Below are 24,078 nucleotides of genomic sequence, written 5' to 3' on the forward strand. Positions count from 1 at the left end.
TCAATTAATGCGCGTTGATTGGCTTTTTAAAGTCTAGTTTTCTCCCTTCTTGCCAAGCAAGAGGATCACTATCTTTGTAGTAACTAAGGATGGGCATAGTATTTGGGGCTTAGAGAAAGGACTTGGCCTGAGATGCTTGTGTGTGTGTGTGTGTGTGTGTGTGTGTGTGTGTGTGTGTGTGTCTGCCCAGACACAACCTCCATCCCAGATTGACTTGCATCCACTTTACAGCCATTTGCATACTAGTAATTTAATGATAAGATACACAAAAATCCTCCTTGTCCATTGGCCCTAACTTTCCTTTTGTACCAACCACAACCCTTGCTGTTCCTGGCTGAGTGAGTCAGTTGGGAAAACAAAGCATTCGCCAAAGGATGAAGAATGAAGCAAAAGGGTAGCGAGAGTCTGAGGCTATGGCAAGTGGCTCTTCTAGGACTGTGGTGAAGGGGCTGGTGCCACGAGTGTTCATCTATACAGCTTCTATGGCCCCCTCCTGATGGGCCTGCTGGACTGAGGATTCCCCAGGAAGCTCCCCATTGCTCTGCCTGTGCCTTCTATGGGCTCCCCACCCCACAGATCCCAGGGGTCCTGTGGGAGCCAGCAGGAGGCAGCATGATGGGGAGCACTGGGTCCTTGGGAGAATCCATTCTTTGCATTGCAGGGATGTGCAGGGCCATCATGGTGCCAGTCACACTAGAAGCAGGATTCTGGGGGAGAGAGGGAGAAACAGGAACTGATACATAATCCAAGCTGAAGCAGAGCCCACAAAAGCCCACATTTAATGAGGTTTACATCTCGAAGACTTCTCTCTTTAAACTACTTTAGTTGAGCAAACTAAAGGACAAGGTTGTTTCCAGACCCATCTCAATGACCCCTTCTTCTGGTAAGGTTAATTCTCTCAGCTTGAGATATCCTTCTTGTAGATCTCCTCTAAAACCAGCTCAAACCTCCATTTCTTGAGGGAAGTCTTCTCTCACTAATTCCATCAATTGCACATAGCCCCCGATACAAGCAGCCTCTCCTCAACTCCAAGGAAGGCTGTTTTATGCTACAATGTTGCTATGTGGCTTTATAATAGCATTGACATAGGGCCTTAATATTGCAAAGCACTTTACACATTACCTCATTTGATCTTCATAACAATCCCGAGGCAAGTCTATTATTATCACCCCCATTTTACAGATGAGGAAACTAAGGGAGACAGAGGTTATGTGCCTTGCCCAAGCTCACACAACTAATAGGTGTCCAAGGAAGGATTTGAACTCCAATCTCATTGATTGCAAGCCTAACACTCTGTGCACTAGGCCACGTATGCACATTGTCTCATAGAACCAGAAAACATTAAAGCTTGAAGGAAAATTAGAAATCATCTAGCCTGGCAAGGAGGGAAATCTGTGAACATGGCTTTGAAAAATATTTTGGTAACTATTTCAATTTAATATAAGATATGAGACATGATATAATATAATGTGCTATAATGGAATACAAGGAATATAATATAAAATAATGATATAATGTAATGTAACATAACGTAATATAATTATATATTATAACATTATATAATATGGTATAATATTTATTTTTAATCCTATTTATTTTATTTTGTGCATTAAAAACATTATTCTGAGAATGGAATCTGTGACACAAAAAAGGAAAAGAATCCCTGATCTACTTGTTGTTATTGTTTATTCATTTCAGCTGGGTCAGACTCTTGGGGACCCCATGTGGGGTTTTCTTGGTAGAGATACTAGAGTGGTTTGTCATTTCCTTCTCCAGTTCATTTTACAGATGAGGAAATTGAGGGAAACAGGGATAGGTGACTTTCCCAGGGTCACATAGCTAGTAAGTGTCTGAGGCCATATTTGGAGCCAAAAAGATGAGTCTTCCTGATTCCAGACCCAGCACTTTATCCCCTGTGCCACCTAGCACCCAGAATAATATATTTATTTTTAATCCTATTTATTTCATTTTGTGTCTATCACACACAACAAAAAGATAAAACTCCCTAATCTAGTTCAACCCACGGTTCTATAATTAGTTAGTAATAAAAAAAAAAGGTACTACTGGGTATCCTGACCTGGGTCTAGCATATAACACCCTTCCCATCAGAGTGAGAGATCCCTGGGGTATTTTCCCCATCAGATTAGGGGCTCAGTGAAGGCAAAGGCTGCCTTTCCTCCATTCTCCGGATCCCCCTGGCACCCCCACCCCAGGCAAGCTCCAAGGGAAGAAGGATGCATACAGAGCATCTGGTCAGTGTTGTTCAGTGACTGCCTAACATAGAGGGAAGCCATGATTACCGGTAACAATGAGGGTAGCTGTGCTGACTGCCTGGCCCAGCTTGTTCTCAGCCACAGCCTTGTACTTGCCGCTGTCCTTGGGGGTGACACTGGGGATGACCAAGGAGCAGACGCCCAGGACATCTGTACTATATACATTGGGATTGCCTTCTAGGCTCTCATCATCCTTGAACCAGGTGACTCTAGGTCTAGGCTCTCCCTTCACAGCACAACTCATGCAGCATTCACAGCCTTGGGGCAGCAGGTGGGTTCGTAGATTGACCAGGAAATAGGGCTTCTGGCTCAGATTTGGTTCCTTGAAGTTGGGCATCTTCACCATGAACTTATCTGCAATGATAACACAGAACAGGAGGCTAGAGACTCAGGAAGGAATGATAGTAGGATCATAGATTTAAAGTTATAAGGGACCCCAGAAGTCTTCTCGTCCCACCCCTCCCCATAGCCCCACAATCCCTGGTTCTGCCCATCTGAATTTGCCTCTTTGATTTAGAGAGTACAGATTAAATATTAGAAGGAGCCTTAGAAGTCACCTTTCTCCCTCCATCCCCTCATTTTACAGGTGAGGAAACTGAGATCCAGAGAGGTGATATATCTTACCCCAGTAGCCCAGCTCAGATTTGAACCTAGGTCTTCTGATTTCAAATTCAGCACTTTCTACTACACCATAATACCTACTGTCAGTGTGTATATTCACAACCATACTCATGCATGTGTATTTAATAACTATATTTATTAGACTATAAAAGGCACTTTTTTCCCAGAGAAAAATGAATGCAAATTTGTCTCATCCCCAGGCCCACTCTCTTTTCTAGCTGTGATCCAGGGGTGACAATGACACAGATAAAGCAATTATACCCCCCTCACATAACCCCAGTCACAGAGATACAAAGGGTCATGTATGAAGAGAGACAGATATATGGCCACTCAAGAGTGGGTGGGTGGACCGGTGAAGGGGTAAGTAGTTTGGTGGATGAGAGAAAAATGAGGTGAGTAGGAGGAAAGGGTTAAGTAGGCTAGGAGGAGAAGTGGTCAACACCTCCAGGCTGCCACCTAAACTTGGGCTTCAGCTCTTCTCTCACCTTTCCCTCTCCTGTGCTCCTTTTTCCAAGTTCTCCCCCAGCTCTTGAATTATGAAACCTACAGCACTGTCCAGTGCAATGGCCAGGAGTCCTAGAGCCCAGGTTTTGATCTCTGCTTTAATACTAAATTAATGTATAACCTCATACGAGCTCACCTCTCCACTCTGGGTCTCAGTTTTCTCTTTTGTAAAATGAGGGAACTGGGTTAGATGGTCTTAGAGATCCCTTCTGGCTCTCACATACTATGTTTCCAAGTTATGAAAATGATAGGCGAAACATCCCGGAGCCTGAGTCCTCCCATCTATTTCTGAAAACCCCTCCCTCCTTGTCTTCTTCAAGAGTGATTCACCTGAAAGACCCCCAGGGCCAAGGCATAGACCCTCTCACCTCGTTGCCGGGGGACACTCCAGGGCTCTGTGGTGTCAGAGGGCTCACTGGTCCCCAGTTCATTCTTAGCCACAACTCGGAAGTAATACTGATGGCCAGGGAGGATGCCAGCAAGAGTGAAGCGATTGGTGTAGATCCGGTCCCCTGCCTCCCTCCAGGCAGCGTGGGCCGAGGAGCGTGTTAGCACAGTGTAATAGAGAGAGCCACCCTGACCATCATCTGGAGGTGGCTCCCACACTGCTGTCACTGTCCCAGGGACATTCTCCTCCAGCCGGATGGGCCCTGGGGTAGCAGGAGATGCTGTAGGAGGAGAGGATCCATGTGTAAGCAACTCTGGTTATTTATTTTGTGGGGTACATTTGAAATCTTAGACCATTTTTTCCTCTGCTAATAAGCCTGCTCCTCAGAGAGGGGATATGTGGCCAGGAAATACAGGTGTATTTTAATATCAACTAAGACCCAGTGATTACCAACCTAAGTTTAGTATGTGATGCCCCTGGAAGAGGGGGGTGGGTAGGGAGTCACCAATTATCTCCAGGAGTATAGCTAAATTTTTCACTCTACTGAAAAAAAATTTTTTTTCTCAATTCACTTGAAACTTTTAAACAAATGGGCTAGTTTTTAAAAGCAGTAGGGCTGCCTCCAATTCTAGAATGCATTTCCATTCTCTTCCTTCAAAACAAGCTCAGGTGCTATCTTCTCCATGAAGCTTTTCCCAAGGTATCTCCTTATTCCTTACAGCTGAAAATATTCTTGACCTCAAATTTCCTTCCCTCTAGCCCTCCTTTACTCTATCACCTTGTATTTGTTATTATATTTATCTATTTCCCTCTTCACCACCTCCCCACACACCATCCCTAGCAACCAGAAGGCAGAAACTGTTTTGTCTCCTATATGCCTGGCATATATTAGGCATTAATAAACATCTGTTATTTACTGATTACTTCTCAGTTAATTAGATAATGGCATTATGTCAGTGTGCTGTCTGTTTCTATGTCAGCTTTCTGGTCTGACTCTTAAACTCCTATAAAAAACAAGGACTGGGTTTGTGTGACTCCTTGGGTCATCTCCAGTGCCACCTACAGCTACCCACTTTATGAATAATTTTTTGATTATGTCAATTATAAAGTCTATATAATCCTCAGCACACTTGCCCAAGATGATAAAATGAGGTTGTGTAAGAGAATTTGTGTCGCTTCTTAATCCTCATTCTCCTTGATCTTTCTGCAGCTTTTGACACTCTTGATTGCCTTTTTCTCTTTGATACTTTCTTCTGTCTATGTTTTCAGGATTCTGCTCTCTCCTGCTTCTTCTCCCACCTATCAGTGCGTTCCTTAGTCTTCTTTGCTGGATCCTTATCCATTTCATGCCTATTAACTATAGGTGTCCCACAGGGCTCTGTCCTGAGCCTCCTCTCTTCACCTATTATATTGCTTTACTTGGTGATCTTATCAAATCCCATGGATTTAATTACCATCCCTAGCCTCTCTGCTGACCTCCAGTCTCAAAATTCCAGCTGCCTGAGACCTCATGAGCTAGATATCCAACAGACATCTTAAATTCAACATTCAAATTGCATCTAAAATGGAAAGCCTTTCCCAGTCCCTCTTAATGCTAATGCCTTCTCTCTGTTGATTATTTCCAATTTGCCCTGTATGTAACTTTTTTACCCATATTTGTTCTGCATCCTGAAGGACAAAGATTATTTATTGCCTCTCTTTGTGTCCCCAGCACTCAGCACAGTACCTGGCACATAGTAGCCACTTAATAAATGCTTACTGACTGACTGACTGACTGACAATTCACAGGGAAGTTCCTAGGGCTGAGGAATAGTGGGATCTAATCCCCAATCCTTCTCTACCTCCCCGCTCTCCATCTTTCATATTTGAGAAGTGGTGGGAAGATTTATCTCTCATTGCTAAGGTGGTGCACCTTAGCTAGAATCTCTGTTTCCCTATGATGAGTGGGTAAGTATGCTCCTTAGGTACAGTCCCAGCCCCACAGTCTGAGTCAATATTGGCAATATTTAAGGGGAAAGGGAAAGAGAATGATTTCCTTTACCTGACACTTGAATGACAAAGCTGTAGGTCACCTCTTTCCCCTGTAGGTTCCTCAGCGTCACAGTGTAGAGACCACCATCTGCGAGGCTGACCACCGGAATTAGAAGTTGAGTGAGGCCATCTTTGATGGTGGTGACTGTCCTCTTGGACAGGGGCAGCCCGTCTTTTAGCCAAATCAGCTCTGGCATGGGCGAAGCCTGTGGACAAATCCCCACAAACCCACCCTTTGGATTAGTCTCTCAGCTTGACTTTGACTGGCTCCCCTGGACAGCCCCATCTCTGTTCCTTTCCCATCACTGTGCTCAGCTGTGCCCACTGTGCCTTCTGTGGATGCTTCTGGATCCCTGTGTGATCTTGGGCACATTGTCACAATCCCCTTGGGGGGAGGCAACTAGAAGCACCTTGCCCATTTACAGGCAAGCTTTAAAAGTATCCAGGATAGAAAGGAAGGATAAATCTCTCTAGAGAATTGATCATCTGATCATCTTACTCATCCATAACTTTATTCCTACGTGCACACGCACACACACACACACACACACACACACAATCTCCAGACATAAGCCTAGCTCATGGGTCAGAGACTTTAGAATGGGAAGGGACTTGGGACAGCTAGATGGCGCAGTGGATAGAGCACCGGCCCTGGATTTGGGAGGACTTGAGTTCAAATCTGGCCTCAGACACATAACACATACTAGCTGTGTGACCCTGGGCAAGTCACTTAACCCCATTGCCTAGCCAAAAAAAAAAATTTTTTAAAAAAAGAATGGGAAGGGACTTTAGAGTGTCACCCTTCATTTTACAGCCTGCAAAATTTTCATGTATGTTTCAAGAACTAGGTACACATATCTCCTCAAAGAAATTTAGTCATGGTAGTTACTCTTCATCTATTGTCCTCATTCTACCATTCCTTCACTTTCCTAACTCCCAACACCAAAAGCTTATTCAATGCTAAATAAGATGGCCTCAGGGACCACTGACTCATTTCACTATCAGTCCCCTAAAGCAATCCTGCTTCCAAAAATCTCGTATGCATACATATGTGTATGTATGCATGTATGTATGTATGTAATCAGATGTCAAAGATAATCTGGGTTTGGATAATCCATGATGCTGGCCACTTCCATTCATGTGAATAATGGTGAATTGCCGGTACAGGTAGTAAAAGTTTAGAAATGCATTTGTCTCTAGACTCCATTTCTAATTCATCCCCACAGGCCTTTCTCTATGGTATCATAGGAACCTCTTTACTCAGAAAACTCCTTCCACCCCTGGGCTTCTCCCACTGGAAGAAACTCTCAACCCCTGATTGGCTTATTCTCCCGGAACCTCCATTTTGAAGAAGTCCATGCCAAATATATCTTCATTTCTCTCCAGGCTGGACTCCAGTCTCTAGATTTTCTCTACCATGCTGCCTCCACATCCCTTCATTCCCCCACCCCTTTTTCATGTGTTGTCTTCCTCCATTAGAATTGCATCTCCTTGAGGGTAAGGACTATCTTTCTTTCTTTCTGTATTTGTATTTCCAGTGCTTAGCATAGTGCCTGGCACATAGTAGTAAGTGCTTACTAATAAATAATTGTTGACTTGCTAACTTCACTTGAGGTGCAATATCTGCTGTTCTCACTAGAAGACAGACTTGTAGAGCTGTATCACCCTTTAAAGGGGGGAGGGGGATGTGGGAGGAGTCAATCAACAAGCACTTGTAAGTGCTTATTACGTGCCAGAGATTGTGCTGAACACTGGGGATACAGAGGCAAAACCGACGAACCAAAAACCCCAGGTCCTGCCTAGCAGGAGCTCACAATCTGATGGGGAAGACCACTCGAAAACCACTCTGTCCCGAGCAGAAACATACAGCGGAGATGGCCGGTGACCTCAGAGGAAAGGCACTGGAGTCGTCCTTTCGATTACATTCATAGAAGTGTGTGATGTTAGAGCCATGGAATCATCATGCTAGACCTAGAAGGCATTCCAGATCACTTCCTCTATCTCATCCACCTCCCCTGTTCCTGCGCTGCTGAACGGAGCTGAATGAAATCATGAAACCCTACTGAATTAACCCACTGCTCATTTATATTAACCACCTCAACTGAGCCCATGCTGCTGCAGGGCAGAGGTTCTCTTCCTCCCTAATTAATTTCCTGTCTTACTCTCTACAATGGCTGTCCCCCATCTCTTCTCCCTTCAAACCTCCTGAGGCACCCCCTCTTCCCAGTTCTATTTGAGACCATTCACTGAGAGATTCTTCCTTCTCCTTCTTCCTTTTCTCACATCATTCAGACATCTTCCCTCCCTATGTCCTCCTTCACCCTGGTCTCAGATGAAGAGGTGACCCTTCTGCTTTCCAAATGTAACCCATTCACCCAGGCCTTTGATCCCATCCTCCCCACTCTCCCTCCTCTTCAGTCTCTATCTATTGGCCCATTCCCAAGGCATCTCAAACCTTACACATGCAAAACAGAATTAATTTTCTTTCCTCTCAGACTCTCTTCACTTCCAATTTTTTTTATTACTCTCAAGAGCAGCGCCATCCTCCCAGTTAGCCAGGCTTGAAACCTTGATGGCAACCTCAGCTTCTCTCTGTCTCTCAGACCACATATCCAATCCACTGCCAAATCTTGTCATTTCTGCCTTCACAACATCTCTTACACCACCTGTTCTTTCTGCTCACAGCCCAGCCACCAGCCTAGTCTCACCTGGACTGCTACAGTATCTCATAACTGGTCTCCCTATATCTTCTGTTGTTGTTGCTGTTGTATCATTTCAGTTGTATCTGACTCTTCAGGACCCCATTTGGGGTTTTCTTGGCAAAGATACTGGAGTGGTTTGCCGTTTTCTTTATTTTACAGATGAGGAAACTGAGGCAAACAGGATTAAGTGACTTGCCCAGGATCACACAGCTAGTAAGTGTCCTAGGCCATATTTGAACTCAGGTTTTCCTGACTCCAAGCTTGGAACTTTATCCACTGCACCACCTAGCTGGCCCTCCCTGTATCTAGTCTCTCTCTACTCCAATTCATCCCCCTCTCAGTCAGCAAGGTGATTTTCCCAAACCATAGGGCTGACCCTGCCGTTGCCCCTACCCGGGGAGCTCAGTGACTCCCTAATTTCTTTAGGAATAAATATAAACTCATCTGTTTGGCCTTTAAGATCCTTCACCACCTGGCTCTTTCTTACCTTCCCCAGTCTTCCTAGACTTCTTAGACTTCATTCCCCTTTGTGCACTGTATGATCCAGCTAAGCGGGATCATACTTGTCATTCCTTGCATACATTTTAACAACTCCCATCTTTGCACTGGCACTCCATGCCCCCTCACCAACTATCTCTCAGTTACCCTGGCTTCCTTCAAGACTCAGCTCAAATCCTAGCTTCTACAAGAGGTCTTGGCAGCCCCTCTCCCTAAGCTAGTGCCTTCTCCTTTCAAGTTACCTTTGCCCTACCCTGAATAATAGATTTTATGCATACTTTATTATTTACAGGTTGTCTTTCCCATTAAAAATATTATTATTTTGGGCAGACATGGGCTGAGATTTATTCTGAATTACCGAAGTAAGACTTGACCAATGAGATGACAGATCCATTTGAATATTTTATGTCAAATTTATGTCCATTTACGTCAAAATTGCATTTAGAGTTTATTTCTTTTAAGTTAGCACTTAGAAAAAACTATGATTCTTGACAGAAGGAAATTTTATTTTACCTTTCTTCGTATTCCCAGCATTTAGCACATAGTAGGTCCTAAATAAATGCTTATTGGCTAACATCTAGTCTAACTCCCTTGTTTTACACAGTAGGTCCTTAATAAATGCTTATTGGCTAACATCTAGTCTAACTCCCTTGTTTTACAGATGAAGAAATTGAGACCCAGAAATATAAAAGGCTTTTTGAGGTCCCTTTTAGCACTAGATTTCTGATCCTATTATCCTATCAAAATGAATTGCCTGGGTCATACAGATAGTATGTGTCAGAGATGGAATTGGAATCCAGTCCCTCTGACTCCAGGTCAATGCCATTTTCATTGTACAGTGCTGAGCTGGAAGGGACCTTGTCTCCTAGTCCAACCCCCTTCTTCTATAAAAGACAGTGAGGCTCAGAGATGAAAAGAGTACTTGTGAAACATGCTGGGTTAATCCATAGCTAGTTAGTGTCAAAGCCAGGTCTAAATTAGTAACAGTTCACTTTTATGTAGCACTCTAAAGTTTACAAAGGGTTCTCACAGAAACAATTCCATAAAGTAGGTTCTCTAAGTATTATTATCTCCATTTTATAGAGGACAGTAACCAGGCTTAGGTTAAGTGACTTGCTCGTGATTACACAGTCAATAAGTGTCCGAAGCAGGATTGGAACCCAGGTCTCCTTAGCTCCAGGTCCAGTATTCTTTCCCATTATATCCTAGTAACCCAGATCAGCTCTGCACTATGTCAAACTCTTTACACCTGAGAAGATTAAATTGATTCTGTATCATGTTTTATTGATTCTATTTACAATTAATTAATTTTGTCCTGTAACAGCTTAAGTCGTGGTTCTCTGTCTCTGAACTTAGTTCAGAATTCAGCTGGTCTGCAATGGATTAAGCTTAGAACTCCATCTCTCTTGCTAATCACTGTTTTATTCTTGCCTACAGGAACTCTTCTAACTTTGGGTTATGCAGGTGGACACAAGGGAGTCATGTCTAGTATCTTACAGCACCAAGCTATCCTTCAAGGATGTCTGGTTTGCTATCGGCACTTTCTTGCAGATAGACTCAAATAATGAACACATCTTAGTCACAGAAGAGAAAGAGGGGGTTGCTGCTGGCCCCTCATTCCCAACTTCCAGCCAATCATATTGTTCCCCACATTTGTAGCTGTGTAACCAGTCATGATGCCCTCAACCTGATGATGTCGCCTACCCTGTTGTGTTCTTTGTTCTGTGCTCCCCAAAGCCTATAAAAGGGGAGCTATCTTTTTTGCTCAGAGTCTTGGCATAAATGGAGGCAAGCCATGGATCCCTTCATAGGCAGGTAGAGCCCAATTAATAAAATTATATTTTGCTCAGAGAACGTGCTTCAGTTATCTTTTTGTTAAATTTCACTCATAACACACCTCAACAAAATGTAGTCTGGTTTCTTGTCCATCTCCTGAACACTAGGGAAGAAGGCTGAAAAATCCTCAGCTTTCATGATGGGGTCCTTACTCCCTGGTCCCAGCTCTGATCACTCCTACACAAAGGTGGACTCACCTCAAAGGAAACAGGAACTCGGACCATGTCCCCAGACCTGACGGTCACACGGTCTGTGGTGGTGGTATCCATGAGGAACTTGGGAGGAACTGGAAAGCAGACAGCCTTGGTCATCTCTCTCCCTCTCCTCTGCCCCCTGCCCTCAACCTCTGCCTTAGGATAAGGGGAGAAGGTCTAGAGAGTAAGTGAATATCAGCCCACATGACTCTTCCTAGCTAGAAGCCCAACCTGTCATTTTCTTTGGGCTCAGTCAATTCAATTACAGGTACAGATACCAAGAAGACAAAAAAAAGTCCCAGGGCTGGGAGAATTGAGGGTGTTGGAGGGCTTGGGAGAAGTGAGGTGAAAAGGTACAGGGACTGGTAGGAAAATATTGGGAGAAGGGGAAGGAGAAAGAGGACAAAGAGAAGGAATAGGTTGAAAGAGAAATGTTAAGGGTGAAGGGATGGAGAAGTAGAGTTAGTGGTTCCTACAGTGGATAGATATCCATGAGTACTGGGGGCAATATTGTCTCTACTCAGTTGTGACTTCCCCTTGTAGACACCACTCCCACCTAACCTGAGGTGAGAGTTGGAGATGAGATGAGAGCAGAGAAGGAATCCTGAGGTCTGGTAAAGCCCCCTCAAGTCAGAGGCTCCTGAGTTTATATTGGGAGAAAGCACAGCTCCTTCTACATGACTACGTGGAATCAACATTTTCTCATGGAAGCCCTATTCACTTTGCAGAACACCAAGGTTCTGAGGTTCAAAAAATATACTTTTCTAACCCCTTAATTTTACAGATAAGGAAACCGAGGACCATGGTAGTGAAATGATTTAGCCAAAGTCAATTATGTGTATGAAATGATAGGAAGATTAGCTGGTGTCTTGGAAGTCAAGTATAACAAATGCCAGTGAATGTAGGCAGGGATGCTCTTTGAGCAACACATGGGTGGGGATTGGAAAATGGAAGGAATAGGAGAACTGGTACTTACTAGATGCAGGCATGGCCTGGATGCAGGTGTCCAGTGTGGTGGGCTGGCCCTGACCCCCATCATTGACAGCTGTTACCCTCAGGAAATAGGCCTCCTGTGGCCGGAGTCCCTTGATGGTATAGGTGGTGCCACCCACAGTGCCTGGGTGGCAGCGGCTCCACTGGAGACTATCTGAGCTCCTCAGCTCCACCATATAGCCCTGGACTTCATCCCCACCCTGGGCATCTGGACTGGCCCAACTCAACGTGATGCTGGTATGGGATGTGTCAGTCACCTGGAGATCACGAACAGGGCCAGGGGGTCCTGGAAGGATACAGTGGGAATGTCAGCTTCTAAGGATGGAAAACCCCTTCCAGAGGGAGACTTGTTTTTATAAAGTACAAGAAATTTAAGTTTCCCTATAGGAAGTCAAGAGTTCTTCTTCGTTGACTGGTCTGTTCTCTATAGAATGACATGCCTAGAGCAGCTTCCCTTCTCTGTTCCACAATTTGCTCCATCATTGTTTAAGGTAACTTCCTTCAAGCTCAGCCCGCCCTTTCTCCAACCTGCTATACAGCCTCTGATCCAAACACTTTTCCCTTAGAGTCCTTCTGGGGTCACTATAGATTTCAGTTGATTTCTCATTATATTCTAAACTCCCTTGGAGAACATTGTACACTGTAACAGCAATAGTATAATCAGCTTGTGAGAGACTTGGCTACTCTGAGCAATACAATGATCTGTGACAATTCCAAAGGATTCATGACCAAAAAAATGCCCACCTCCAGAGAGAGATCTGATGAACTCTGACACAGAGTTGTTTTTCATTTTCTCTATTTTTCTTGCTTTATTTGTAACATAGTTGATGTGGAAATAAGTTTTGCATGACTTCATGTGTAGAATGGGTATAATATGTCTTGCCTTCTCAGTGGGTAGGAGAGAGAATTGGAGTCAGGGAAAGAATTTCAACTGAAAATAATATGTTTAAAAATTATGGAGATGGGGTCAGTCATCATGAAGTCCTGGATCCAGGTTCCCTGGGTCCAGAGGCCTTCACAACTGTCACTCAGAATTCATATTGACAGCTCTGTGTTATGTCCGTCATTATCCTTTAATCTGTATCCTAAATGCCTGTTCCAGAGCCATGCTTTCTTAATGGCTTTATTCAAATGTACTAAGAGATTTGCAAACCTGAACACTGCACCAATACAGACTCCCATTTATCCTCCTCACCCCTGTCCAATACCTATGTGTCTAATGAAGACTAGGACACTTATGTTGGATTTATGTTAGACATTTGAACAATATGTAAGGAAGTCTATCTTTTTTACCTGCATATTCACTTTCATGTTTTGGTGATGTCTGAACCTGCAGTGAATGACCATTTACAAGGCTGTGCAAGTTGCCCAACTGAGTGGGCTGGATTAGGGACCTGCCCTATGTAGAGACTGGGGGGGATGAGTAAGAAGGAGGACCTTATAGTCTGAAGGGTCTACACTGTGTTCCTGTTCTCTATTTGAGGGAATCTTTATGTTCCATCTATATGCTGAATCCCAAAGAACATGGTACTACTGACCTTTAGACTGCCTGTCTTTTCCTGAACTTTGATTTTCCTATACTAACTGCTCAATGACTCTTCATTTTCTCCCCATTGCTCCCAGAGTTGCCTTGCCAGGGTCAACATCTGCACTTACTCATGGGGTCTCGAGCAAAAACAGCATCTGATGGGGGTCCAGGCTCCCCAGGGCCAGAGGCCCCCACAGCAGTCACTCGGAACTCGTATTGACAACCCTGCAGCAAGTTGGTCACAGTCCATTTTCTCTCTGTGAATATTCCGATACTCCAGTTAGTCCTAGGAATCCAGCAGCCAGTCTGAGCCTTAGTCCCCTAGAAAGCTTCCCAGGCAGGGATCCTACTGTGCCCCCACCCATTTCACTATGACCGGCTAAGCCCATAGCAAGACCCTCATGGTGACTGGAGTCCTCTGGATGACAGAGATCATGGCAACAGCGAACTCTAACCCAGACAAGGTATCCTAGGGATTGCAATCATTGAGTTCAATCCCTCCATTTTTTAATGATGAAGAAATATGTATTATATGAATATATCAGAAAGTATAAATAGATAGTAAAATATGGCTATGTACTATATATATGTAAAGTATGCATATATGTGTATAAAATAAAGTATGGATATATAAGTATGAACGTATGTATGTTTAAAAAGTATATATTTATAACTATGTGTATACAAATGTAAAATAAAGTGCCTACATATAGGTACGTATATATGTGTATGTGCATTGTATATGTGTATGTGTATGTATACGTATAAGTATGTGCATATGCATATATTGGAGAAGGAAAAGGCAAATTACTTCCATATCTTTGCCAAGAAAACCTCATAATGGGCTCATGAAGAGTCAGACACAACTGAACAACTGAACAACTCTATGCATGTATATGTCCACACATATATAAAATAAGACATATATATATATATATAAAATAAAGTATTTTATCTTTTAAGTTCTCTGTATGGTCTTTCTTTCTATCATATCTATAAGGATCGTAGGAAAACAGGAATAAGGAAATAATAAGGAAACTGAAGCTCAAAAAATGTAAGTAATTTACTCGAGGTCCTACAGAAAGTTAGTAATAAGGATGAGATTAGAACCATGTTGTCCTGACTGTTAATCACATTGTGGTGTCAGGCCATTTCAATTTGAATCCTAGCCCCTTCACTATCTAGATATATGAGGATGAGCAAGTCCCTGCCCCTTTCTGGGCCTCAGTTTCCTTCTCTGTAAAATGAGCAAGTTAGAGTAGATGATCTCTGAGATCCATTATCATTCTAAAATACCAAAGGATCTTTCTATTAAATCATGGTGATGTAAGTGGAAAACAACAATCTGTAGGACTGAAAAAATGGGAGGATAAGGAATGCAGTTTGACTGAATTGTTAGGAACTGCATTGACCTGGGCATAGACCCAAACCCAGAGCTGAACATAGGAATGACAATAAAGTATTGCCTTGCTTGTTGGCACCTCGGTCAGGCCCAGGGACTTAATGCCAGGGTCCAGTGGTGTCTGCTTCTGCCACCTCACCCTCCATATTCCCTTGCTCCTCACTCAAGCTTGCTCACCGGAAACAGGCTGGTCATTGACAGCTGTCCAGGTATTGCTTCCTTTCTTCCTCTTCTCAATCAAGTAGCCGAGGAGGTGAGCGCTTCCTGGGCCCTTAGGTGCTGTCCATGTCAGGGTGATACCCTGGCTGGTAGCAGATGTAATAGTTGGGGCTGGAGGGGGTCTAGGACGAGCTATGAGAAAAGTCAAGGGGTGATGCAAATGTATGTCAGGGGTCAGACTATTCTCTACGTTGCTTGCTTTTTTTTCTGAGGCAGAGAGGAAATCGCACCATGCACAGCATCCTGCCCTTTGGAGCATATATGCCCAGCCTGCTGCAGGGAGTTCAGCTTACACTGGATGAGCGCAGAGAGGGATCAGTAGCCTAATGTAGTGCCTGAGACCTCTGTACCTAGAGCAAATTTTCTAGATCTCTGCAGAATAAAATCCCTGGGCCAGGGGAGATTGGATGGAGGGTGGAGTCTGATGTTTTCCAGAGACACCAACCTGCTCAGCCTCTCACTTCCAAAGCCAAGGACCAGGTAATCACCTCCCACCTGGGCCACGTGCGATTTCATCCACACAGGAAATGCCTGGCGGTTAATTCCTACCAGTGCAAGCTGGCACTACAGTTTTAGACAGTTGCCTAGGGTGCTAGGATGCTAAGTGACTTGGTCACAGGGCCAGTGGGTGTTAGAGACTGTTATGGACATAGATCTGGAAGGGACCTCAAAGAACCTTTAGTCTAACCCCCTCTGAGGACAAAGCAGGCTGAAGGAGATTAAGTGATAAGTGATTTCACTAGGGTCACACGGGTAATTAGAGGTAGGATCTGGACCCAGGTCACAGGTCATAAACTCATCACTTTAGAGTTAAGCTCGACCTTGGAGTTGCTCTGACACCAAAAGCAATCTAGTTCACAGCTATCATGGCCCCTACTATGGAAAACACCTCCCCAAAGCATCTGGCCAAATCCTTTGCCTCAGAATCTCAAGGGCACTTGCTGACTCCTCCTAGAGGAAGCCACAGTTCCCCATATCCCTGGCTTTGTCCTAGCTGGGATTTACCCAGCATATTCTGGGCAATGATTGGGGGTTCTAAACAAAGTGCGCCTCTCTGACTTTCCCCATTCTCTCACTCACCTTCAGAAGCCACCAGAAGCTCCTCTGACACAAGTGCTTCTCCAGAACCCTCTGAGGTCACCGCCCGTACTCGGAAGCTATACTTCTTTCCTTCCTCCACTCGGGCATCAGAGAAGGTGGTGACATTTCCAGGGGTCTCACCAAGCTTCAGCCAGGTGGTCCTACCAGCCTGCTGCCTTTCCACCGTGTAGGTCAGCACGGCTCGGCCCCCATCGTCCCTCGGAGGCTGCCAACTCAGGTTGATGCCCGCCCCCCGACAGTACTGGACCTTCAGAGGGCCCTGTGGGTGCTGGGGCTTGTCTGGGGGCCAAAGGGAACAGGAGTGGTTAAAAGAGTGGGGATGTGTGTATGGATGTTTGTCTGCAGGGGGCTTGCACTGTGGGATCTTTTCCATTGCAGTAAACAGGCTAATAATGACTTTACCCTAACTTTCCTTCCAGGATTAGCCTATCCAGAGGACACTAGCAAGTGGCTAGTGGAGGAGTATGCATTTTTCATAAACTTTAGAGCTAGAAAGAATCTTAGCACCATCTAAGTTCAACCTTCCTAATTTAGAGATAAGGAAATTGAGGCCCAGAGAGGTCACAAAGGGAGTAAGTGGCCGAGCTGGGATTTAAACCCAGGGACTCTGACTCCAAGTCCAGAAATCCTTCCACTACACCATGCTTCCAGGGTTAGCCAAGTGCTACACGTGAGTCTGCCTGGCCCCTAGCAAAGCCAGAAGCCCCTCAAGGGAGCTTCTCCTCCCAGAAGCTTCTTGGGCATGAATGGTATGGGAACTGGCCTGTTCTGGCCCAGAGACTACCATTCTTGCTCTTATCTTTGGGCACCACTGCATCACTTGCTACCTGCTACATTCACATAAGCTGGGTTCAGAGCACCCCAGGCTCCCCCCAGGTGATGATCAACCCATCCTTCTTCTAGGCTAGGCCAACCTAACCAGAAAAGGGCAGGAGAATCCCCTGGAGAGGAAACAATAGAAAACAGAGTTGGGTTGGGGGTAAAGGTAAAGTTTGGACAATAAAATGAATAGGATAGCATGAAACACTCATTCATAGGATCAAGAGCTGGAAAGGACTTTAGAAATCATTCATAGGGTGGGATTTGAACCCAGATCCTGTCACTTCAAATCTATGGCCCAGAAAACATCTGCCAGAGCCCCACAGTATGGTCTAGCATGTCCTCTCCTTGACTAAGACTAAACCAAGCCTCCTATACAATCCCTTGGGGACCCTGGCCAGAAAAGAGAGCTGGGTCTAGCACCTATGACCTCCAGGGTGAGTTGAGCCTCCACCGAGCCCCCTGCATTCCTCAGTCGCACGCTGTATTGCCCACTGTCCTTGCGACTGGCGCTGGAGAGGCACAGGCGAGTGAAGTTATCCCCCTGTTCCAGCTGGGCTCCTCTGCTGCCTCCCTCCACTTCTGCCCCATCCTTCCTCCAAGAAGCTTGAACAGGGGACTCTCCAGAAAACGGGATTTTCAATGCAACAGTCTTCCCTGCCTTGACCACCAATGGCTCCTTCAGTTTCTCCAGCATATCCTGGGCAATGGTTGGGGGTTCTAAACAAAAAGGAACAAGGAATTAATTCAGAAATGGTCCTAGGTCCATGGACAGGGCAGGGCAGGGAAATAAGCCCCAGGAAGAAGGGGCTAATGTTCTGTCTCACAGAGTAGTTGTAAGCAAAGCCTTTTGCAGACCCCTATGTAAATGTGGGTTGTGGTTGTAGGGGCTATTGTGTTATGGAAGGGAAGGGAAAGCAGTTGGCCACGGGATGGGGTTAAGGGAAGACAATAGTAAGGACTATCACAGTATGCAGAGGCCCACTGACTCCTCAAGAACAAAAGGGATAAATGAGGAGGCTTTGACTTCAGCATGAAGGATTGAAGCTAGTCAGGTACTATATGAAAAAATAGAATGGAGGAAGCCATGAAATGATTAGATAAAAGGACTTAAAACTGGAAGGGGATTTAGAGACCCATCTCAGGAAACTCACGCATTTTACAGTTAGAGAAACTGAGTCCCTGATTTGCCTTTACTGGAAGGATTTTAAAACAGAAGAATCTTTTCCAGCTGAGCAGGGGTTTGGTGCTATTCTAAAAAAGGTTTAGAACACTAAGATAGTCTATGCGACCAAATATTTGTGATAAGGGGCCCAAATATTTGGTGCTAGTCTAAAGAAAGCTTAGAATTTAAGATGGTCTAAAAGCCCAAATATTTGTGATAACCAGCTCAACCATGAGGGCTTTGAATGACAGACACCTAGATCTGGGTTTAGGTTTATAGATATTGACTTGGAAGAGGCCTTTGAGGTGTGTGCTGAAGCCTGCTCTTACTGGCTAGCTGATTGCTAAATTTTCAGTATAAGTATTCATACCTCAGTAATTAGCAAATGCTATACATCAGTGCTTAATTTGTTGTTCTTGATCATCTACACTTAATAAAGTGATGGAGAAAATGTTAGTGATGCAGATTAAATTGAAAAGTGTGTCATGGGTAGATTATATTTTTTGGAGAGCCAGTTGTTAAACATTGATCAGCACACACTGATAGTCCAACACCCACCTCCCTCCATTTTACAGGTCAGGACACTAAGACCAAGAAAGATGAAGTGCTTAGCCCAAGGTTACAAGAGTGGTGACAGAGCCAGGATTCAAACTCGAGTTCTCTGACTCCAAAGCCAGTTCTCTTTCCACCATCCAATAGTCAATTCTTAATTATTCATGCCAACAGAATAGAGTACTGAGCAGATAATCCAAGTTACTTCTGTATATTCACATATAGTTTCTTCTACACATTGTATGATTTGGGGGTTGGCAGGGGATGGTCACAGATTTTTCCTGCTGCTTCTGTTCAGTTCAGGATAATTCTAAAAGAAATCTGGATGGTCTACATTATCTGAGCTCACCCTGGGAGCTAGAGGAGGAAGGTACCCAGGAGAAGGCTGGAGCAGGTTAGAGGGTACCTTTTAACACCAGCCAAATATAATCTCTTGTTAAAGTCAACAAAGATGGGGTCTGCTGGGTTTTTGCTTTGTTTTCTGGTCTGAAAGCAGCCTGGGAAAGGGTAAAGGTATAGGGGTAGGGCCTCACCTCGGACAGTCAGCGTGGCCTCACTCGTGTGATCCCCAGCTACAAACATGTATTTTCCAGCATGGGCCTCCTGCACTTGGGGTATTTGGAGTTTGTAATTGGGGCCATCTTGCTCAAAGATGACCCCATCTTGGGCAGTGAGCTGGTAACAAGAACCACAGCAGGAGAAAATCACACTGCATCTGCTCCCCACACCTTCTCCAAGTCTGGCTAACCAGATGTCCCAGCCCCTGATGTGTGAGGGGGTGAAGCCCCCTTCATTGCCTGACATGTAAATTAAGTACTACAACTACAATCCCATTTAAAATGTACTCAAGAAGCTTGCTACAAGGCAGAGAAACTTTAGAGATCATCTAATCTAACACCCTCATTTTACAGAGCAGGCAGGGCTGAGACTAGAATCCGGGGTTCCTACTCCCACACCATTGCTTCTTTGAGGAATGTTTTCATAAGGCGAAACTTTCTTTCCCTCCCCAGTCTGTCTTTTTTGTACCATTGAGGCAGAAGGGGATGGGTACCTTCACTCCGTCCTTGAACCAGGCACCAAGCACCAGGTCACTGGTCAGGGTACAAGAGAGCACAACTTCTTCCCCTTTCTTGGCTTCCATGTCAGCTAGCCCCTGGGAAAAGCGACCTGATGGTCCTAGATAGACAAGGGAAAGTCCTAAGCCACAGAACAAGAGCCAGGCACAAAGCAGGGCAGGGGGAGAGTGCCCCCAGGCCCAGATTCACTTCCCAGAGTTCATGTCTAACATCTGGAAGATTGACCATAGTCCCTGCTAAGAACATTTGAAGGGTTCTGGTAACAATGCCATCAGCAGAGAACACAGGGCAGAAACCAAGTTGCCAGTTTCTTAGGATAGGGGACAGTAGGTAAGAGGAGGGAATTTTGGAGGACTCATTCAGCTAAATTAATAAAAAGCAATGAGATGCAAAATAACCCACAGAAGTGGGGGGGAGGGGGAGGGTTGTCATCAAATGGCTTAGGTGACAGAGGATTGGAATACATTCATGTCAAAATTAACTTAAAGGCACTTTAGAGCCAAGATCCCATCTATGTGAGGGACAAGAGGATCAGGGAAGACTCTCCCTTTTATTTGAAAAATCAATTTCTTTGATCACTGACAGTGAAAGGGTAGACTAGAACTCCCCCCACCTAGGCTGGGAACATCATCCTGATTCCCGGTAACCCAAAAGGTCTCTCCCACAAGTCAACCTCCACCCCTATGGGTGGCCAGCTGGTAAATACTTACCTTGGGTTTCCTCAAAGAAATTGCCTATGCCTTGCTTGTTTCTGTTTCTTGACCTTTGGGAAGTTGAATTTCTGTCCAAACCATCTTTCCTGTTGCCCTCATGGCCCATAGAATCCCTGCTCCGGTCTCCTTTCTGAGGTTCTCCTGGGAGCCTTGTGCTCTCGGTTCCATATCTTGATCCCCACGCCCTTCCTTCCCCAGACTTCCGTCTGTCTGAAATTCCTCTTCTAGCTCCTAACCCAGTCTGTGACCCATTCCATACCTGGGACTCCTGCCCCTCTGATCCAGCAACATCCTTAGTTCCTATTCTAGTCTTTCCTCCCCAGGTAGATGTAGAGGTCCCTTCCGCCTCCCTCCTCTCATAATTCTCCAGGGACCCTGTACCTTCTGGACTAATATTTTTTACATCCAGAGACTTCATATCTCCTCTGGCTCCTGATGGACCTTTGCCATCCAACCCTACCCCTATGCCCAACACAGACCCTGGGTCCCTGCTTCCCCCTGACCTATCCCCATAGCTTTTCCTTCCATCTTGGGCTTTCAGAGCTCCCTCTGTCCCTGACTGCTGAACTCCATTAGCAAAACTATCTCTCCATTGACTAGAATTCATTCTCACCAGCACATCTGAGTCCTTTGAACCTCCAGAGGCTTCCCCTCTGTCATCCAGGGATTCTGCTTCACCCCATCTACCAACTCCTGCTTGGCCTGGCACAAGCTTCCTGACACCCCAGGAATCATCACCCCCTGTTCCATTCAGAGTATCCTGGCTCCCATTAATGGTGGTATCTTTTGCTTTCAGGGTACCCTGTTCCCCTGAACCTTGGTATCTGTTCTTGGCACTTACTCCACTATTGCCTGGCCCCCGGCTCTTCTTGCCACCTGACTGAGTGTCCCCTATGCCCCGGCTTCCTGTTCTAATACAAATGTTCTCTTCTCCCTGCCTGGAGTGTGTATCCTGACCCCAACCTGAAATATTTGAGTTCCCTGATCCTTTTCCTGTCCCTGGGCCACCCAGTGATGTCCCATTTTCCTGATATTCCAATCCTCCATGGACATCAGCTCTGTCCCCATGCTCTGCTCTTGAATTTTCTCTAGTGTCCAGGCTGGCATCTTTCCCAAGTTCAGTAGTTAGAGCAGCAGCTCTATCTGCAGGCAATCCCTCTCCGCCAAGGAATTCTCTGTTTCCTGTATACCCTTGGAACCCCTGACTACCCTGACGCCCTCCAGTTCCTGATCTCCCTCCTACATAACGTAGGTCTCCTGATTCCCTGGGCCTCCAGAGCCATCCCTGGAACCTGGATGACCAGGAAGGAAATCCCTCCCATCCCATGACTCCATCACCCCAGAGACCCTAGACCTATATGCTGTCTCAATCCCAGACCCTATTCCTCCAGGAACCCCAGAGCCATTCCCATAAACATAATCTCCCCCCTTCATGCATCCCATTGCTTTACCTACCATTGAGTCACCCACATAACCTGCTCCAACCCCAGACTGCCCTGGACCCCTGCCCTGACAGGCTCTATTTCCCCTTTGACTCTGGACTTGTCCTCATATCCTAGTCTCTCCAATGACTCCAATGCTCTAGAACTCCCTGGGTCACCACCATAATTCCCCTCAGCACCAGACCCTATTCTCCTGGAACCTTTAAAGTCATTTCTATGACTTTCCTTTCCTGATAACCCCATTCTCCCATGATCACCTAAGTCATCTCTATAACCTCCTTGAGCTTCTGTTTCCCTTCCCCAAGAACCCCCTAAAATACCCTTATCACCTGATTCACCACTTGACTCCTTTCCTCCAGGACCCTTTAAACCACCTCTATTATCTGCCTCACCTTCCAACCCCATTTTCCCAGGACCTCCTATGCCTTCTCTGTAACCTTCTTCATAATTTGACCCCTGAGCCATGAAACCTCTTGACCCCTCATCATGCCCTTCTTTGCCTCTAGCCCTGGGATGTCCTGAAATTCCTGACCTATCCCCATAACTTGCCCCCTGTCCCAACCCACAGACTCCTAAGTTCTCAGGACCAGTGCCATCTTCAGATGACATTACTTTGGAGCTCCTGGAATCATCCCAGTGACTAGCTCCCACCCCAGAATCCAGAGCATGAGGGCCTCTAAACCCATCCCCACAATTCCCACTGCCCCCAGGCCTCTGTGGCTTTAGTCCCATTGAGGTCCCCTAGACTCTGCTCCTGAACCAAGCTCTGTTGCTTCTAGACTGTCAGAGCTATGCCCATAACTTGCTTTCCTACCAGCTTTCAAAGCCTCTGAGTCTCCAAATCCTTCACCATAACCATCTTCATCCCAAGACTTCATTCCTCCTGAGCCCCCTGCCCTATCTTCAACATATCCTACCCCTTTAGACCCAGTTGTCCCAAGGACTCCAGGACCAAATCCATCAATAGAACCCACTCTCCCTGGGCTTCCTCTCCCATTTCCCAAACCACTCTTTCCCCAAGATCCTATTGTCCCTTGCTCTCTAGATCTATCCCCATGTCCTATTTCATCCTCTGGTCCTGTTATACCTAAGCTCCTTGAATTATTCCTCAAACTATCACCCTTTCCAAACACCATTCCCTGAGAAACTCCTAAGCCATTCTTATATCCTGCTCCCAAACCAGATCCCATCTCCCTAGGATCCTCTAAGTCACCTATATAACCTCCTTTACCCCCTGGCCCCATTCCCTCAAGACACCTTCCACCACCTCCATCACTTCTCTCAATATCTGACCATATTCCCTCAGCATCTCTTAAGCCACTTCCATAACCTCCCTTCCCCCTTGATCCTATTCCCCCAGGACCCCCTAAACTATCCCCATAGTTTTCCTTCCCCCCTATTCCCCCAGGACCCCCTAAACCATCCCCATAGCTTCCCTTTCCCCTTATTCTCCCAGGACTTCCTAAACTATCCTCATAGCCTCCCTTCCCCCCTGACCCTATTCCCTCAGGACCCTCTAAACTTTCCCCATAGTCTCCCTTCCCCCTTATTCCCCCAGGACCCCCTAAACTATCCCCATAGCTTCCCTTTCCCCCTATTCTCCCAGGACTTCCTAAACTATCCTCATAGCCTCCTTTCCCCCCTGAAACTATTCCCCCAGGACCTCCTAAATTATCCCCATAACCTCCCTTCCTTCCTATTCCCCCAGGACCTCCTAAACTATCCCCATAGCCTCCCTTCCCCCCTATTCCCCCAGGACCTCCCAAACTATCCCCATAGCCTCCCTTCCCCCCTATTCCCCCAGGACCCCTAAACTATCCCCATAGCCTCCCTTCCCCCCTATTCCCCAGGACCCCTAAACTATCCTCATAGCCTCCTTCCCCCCTGAACCTATTCCCCCAGGACCTCCTAAACTATCCCCATGGCCTCCCTTCCCCCCTATCCCCCCAGGACCCTCTAAACTTTCCCCATAGTCTCCCTTCCCCCCTATTACCTCAGGGCCTCCTAAACTATCCCCATAG

General features: G+C 45.7%; 1 protein-coding gene across 1 annotated transcript in view; it reads right to left on the bottom strand.

Annotated features, from left to right (window-relative positions):
* Positions 1–236: 236 nt before the first annotated feature.
* Positions 237–24,078, bottom strand: part of IGFN1 (immunoglobulin like and fibronectin type III domain containing 1) — a 44,297-nt gene continuing 20,455 nt past the window's right edge. The window contains 16 exon segments of the mRNA XM_021003025.2: positions 237–707; positions 2,301–2,627; positions 3,767–4,066; positions 5,828–6,023; positions 11,051–11,139; positions 12,024–12,326; positions 13,697–13,825; positions 15,148–15,321; positions 16,270–16,569; positions 17,533–17,829; positions 19,360–19,501; positions 19,878–20,002; positions 20,613–21,881; positions 21,884–22,124; positions 22,127–22,797; positions 22,800–23,445. Coding sequence (XP_020858684.2) covers positions 694–707; positions 2,301–2,627; positions 3,767–4,066; positions 5,828–6,023; positions 11,051–11,139; positions 12,024–12,326; positions 13,697–13,825; positions 15,148–15,321; positions 16,270–16,569; positions 17,533–17,829; positions 19,360–19,501; positions 19,878–20,002; positions 20,613–21,881; positions 21,884–22,124; positions 22,127–22,797; positions 22,800–23,445 — 5,223 coding nt within the window. The 3' untranslated portion in view covers positions 237–693.

This window comes from Phascolarctos cinereus, unplaced genomic scaffold (assembly GCF_003287225.1).
Source record: "Phascolarctos cinereus isolate Bilbo 61053 unplaced genomic scaffold, phaCin_HiC Scaffold_5;HRSCAF=322, whole genome shotgun sequence".
Lineage (NCBI taxonomy): Eukaryota > Metazoa > Chordata > Mammalia > Diprotodontia > Phascolarctidae > Phascolarctos > Phascolarctos cinereus.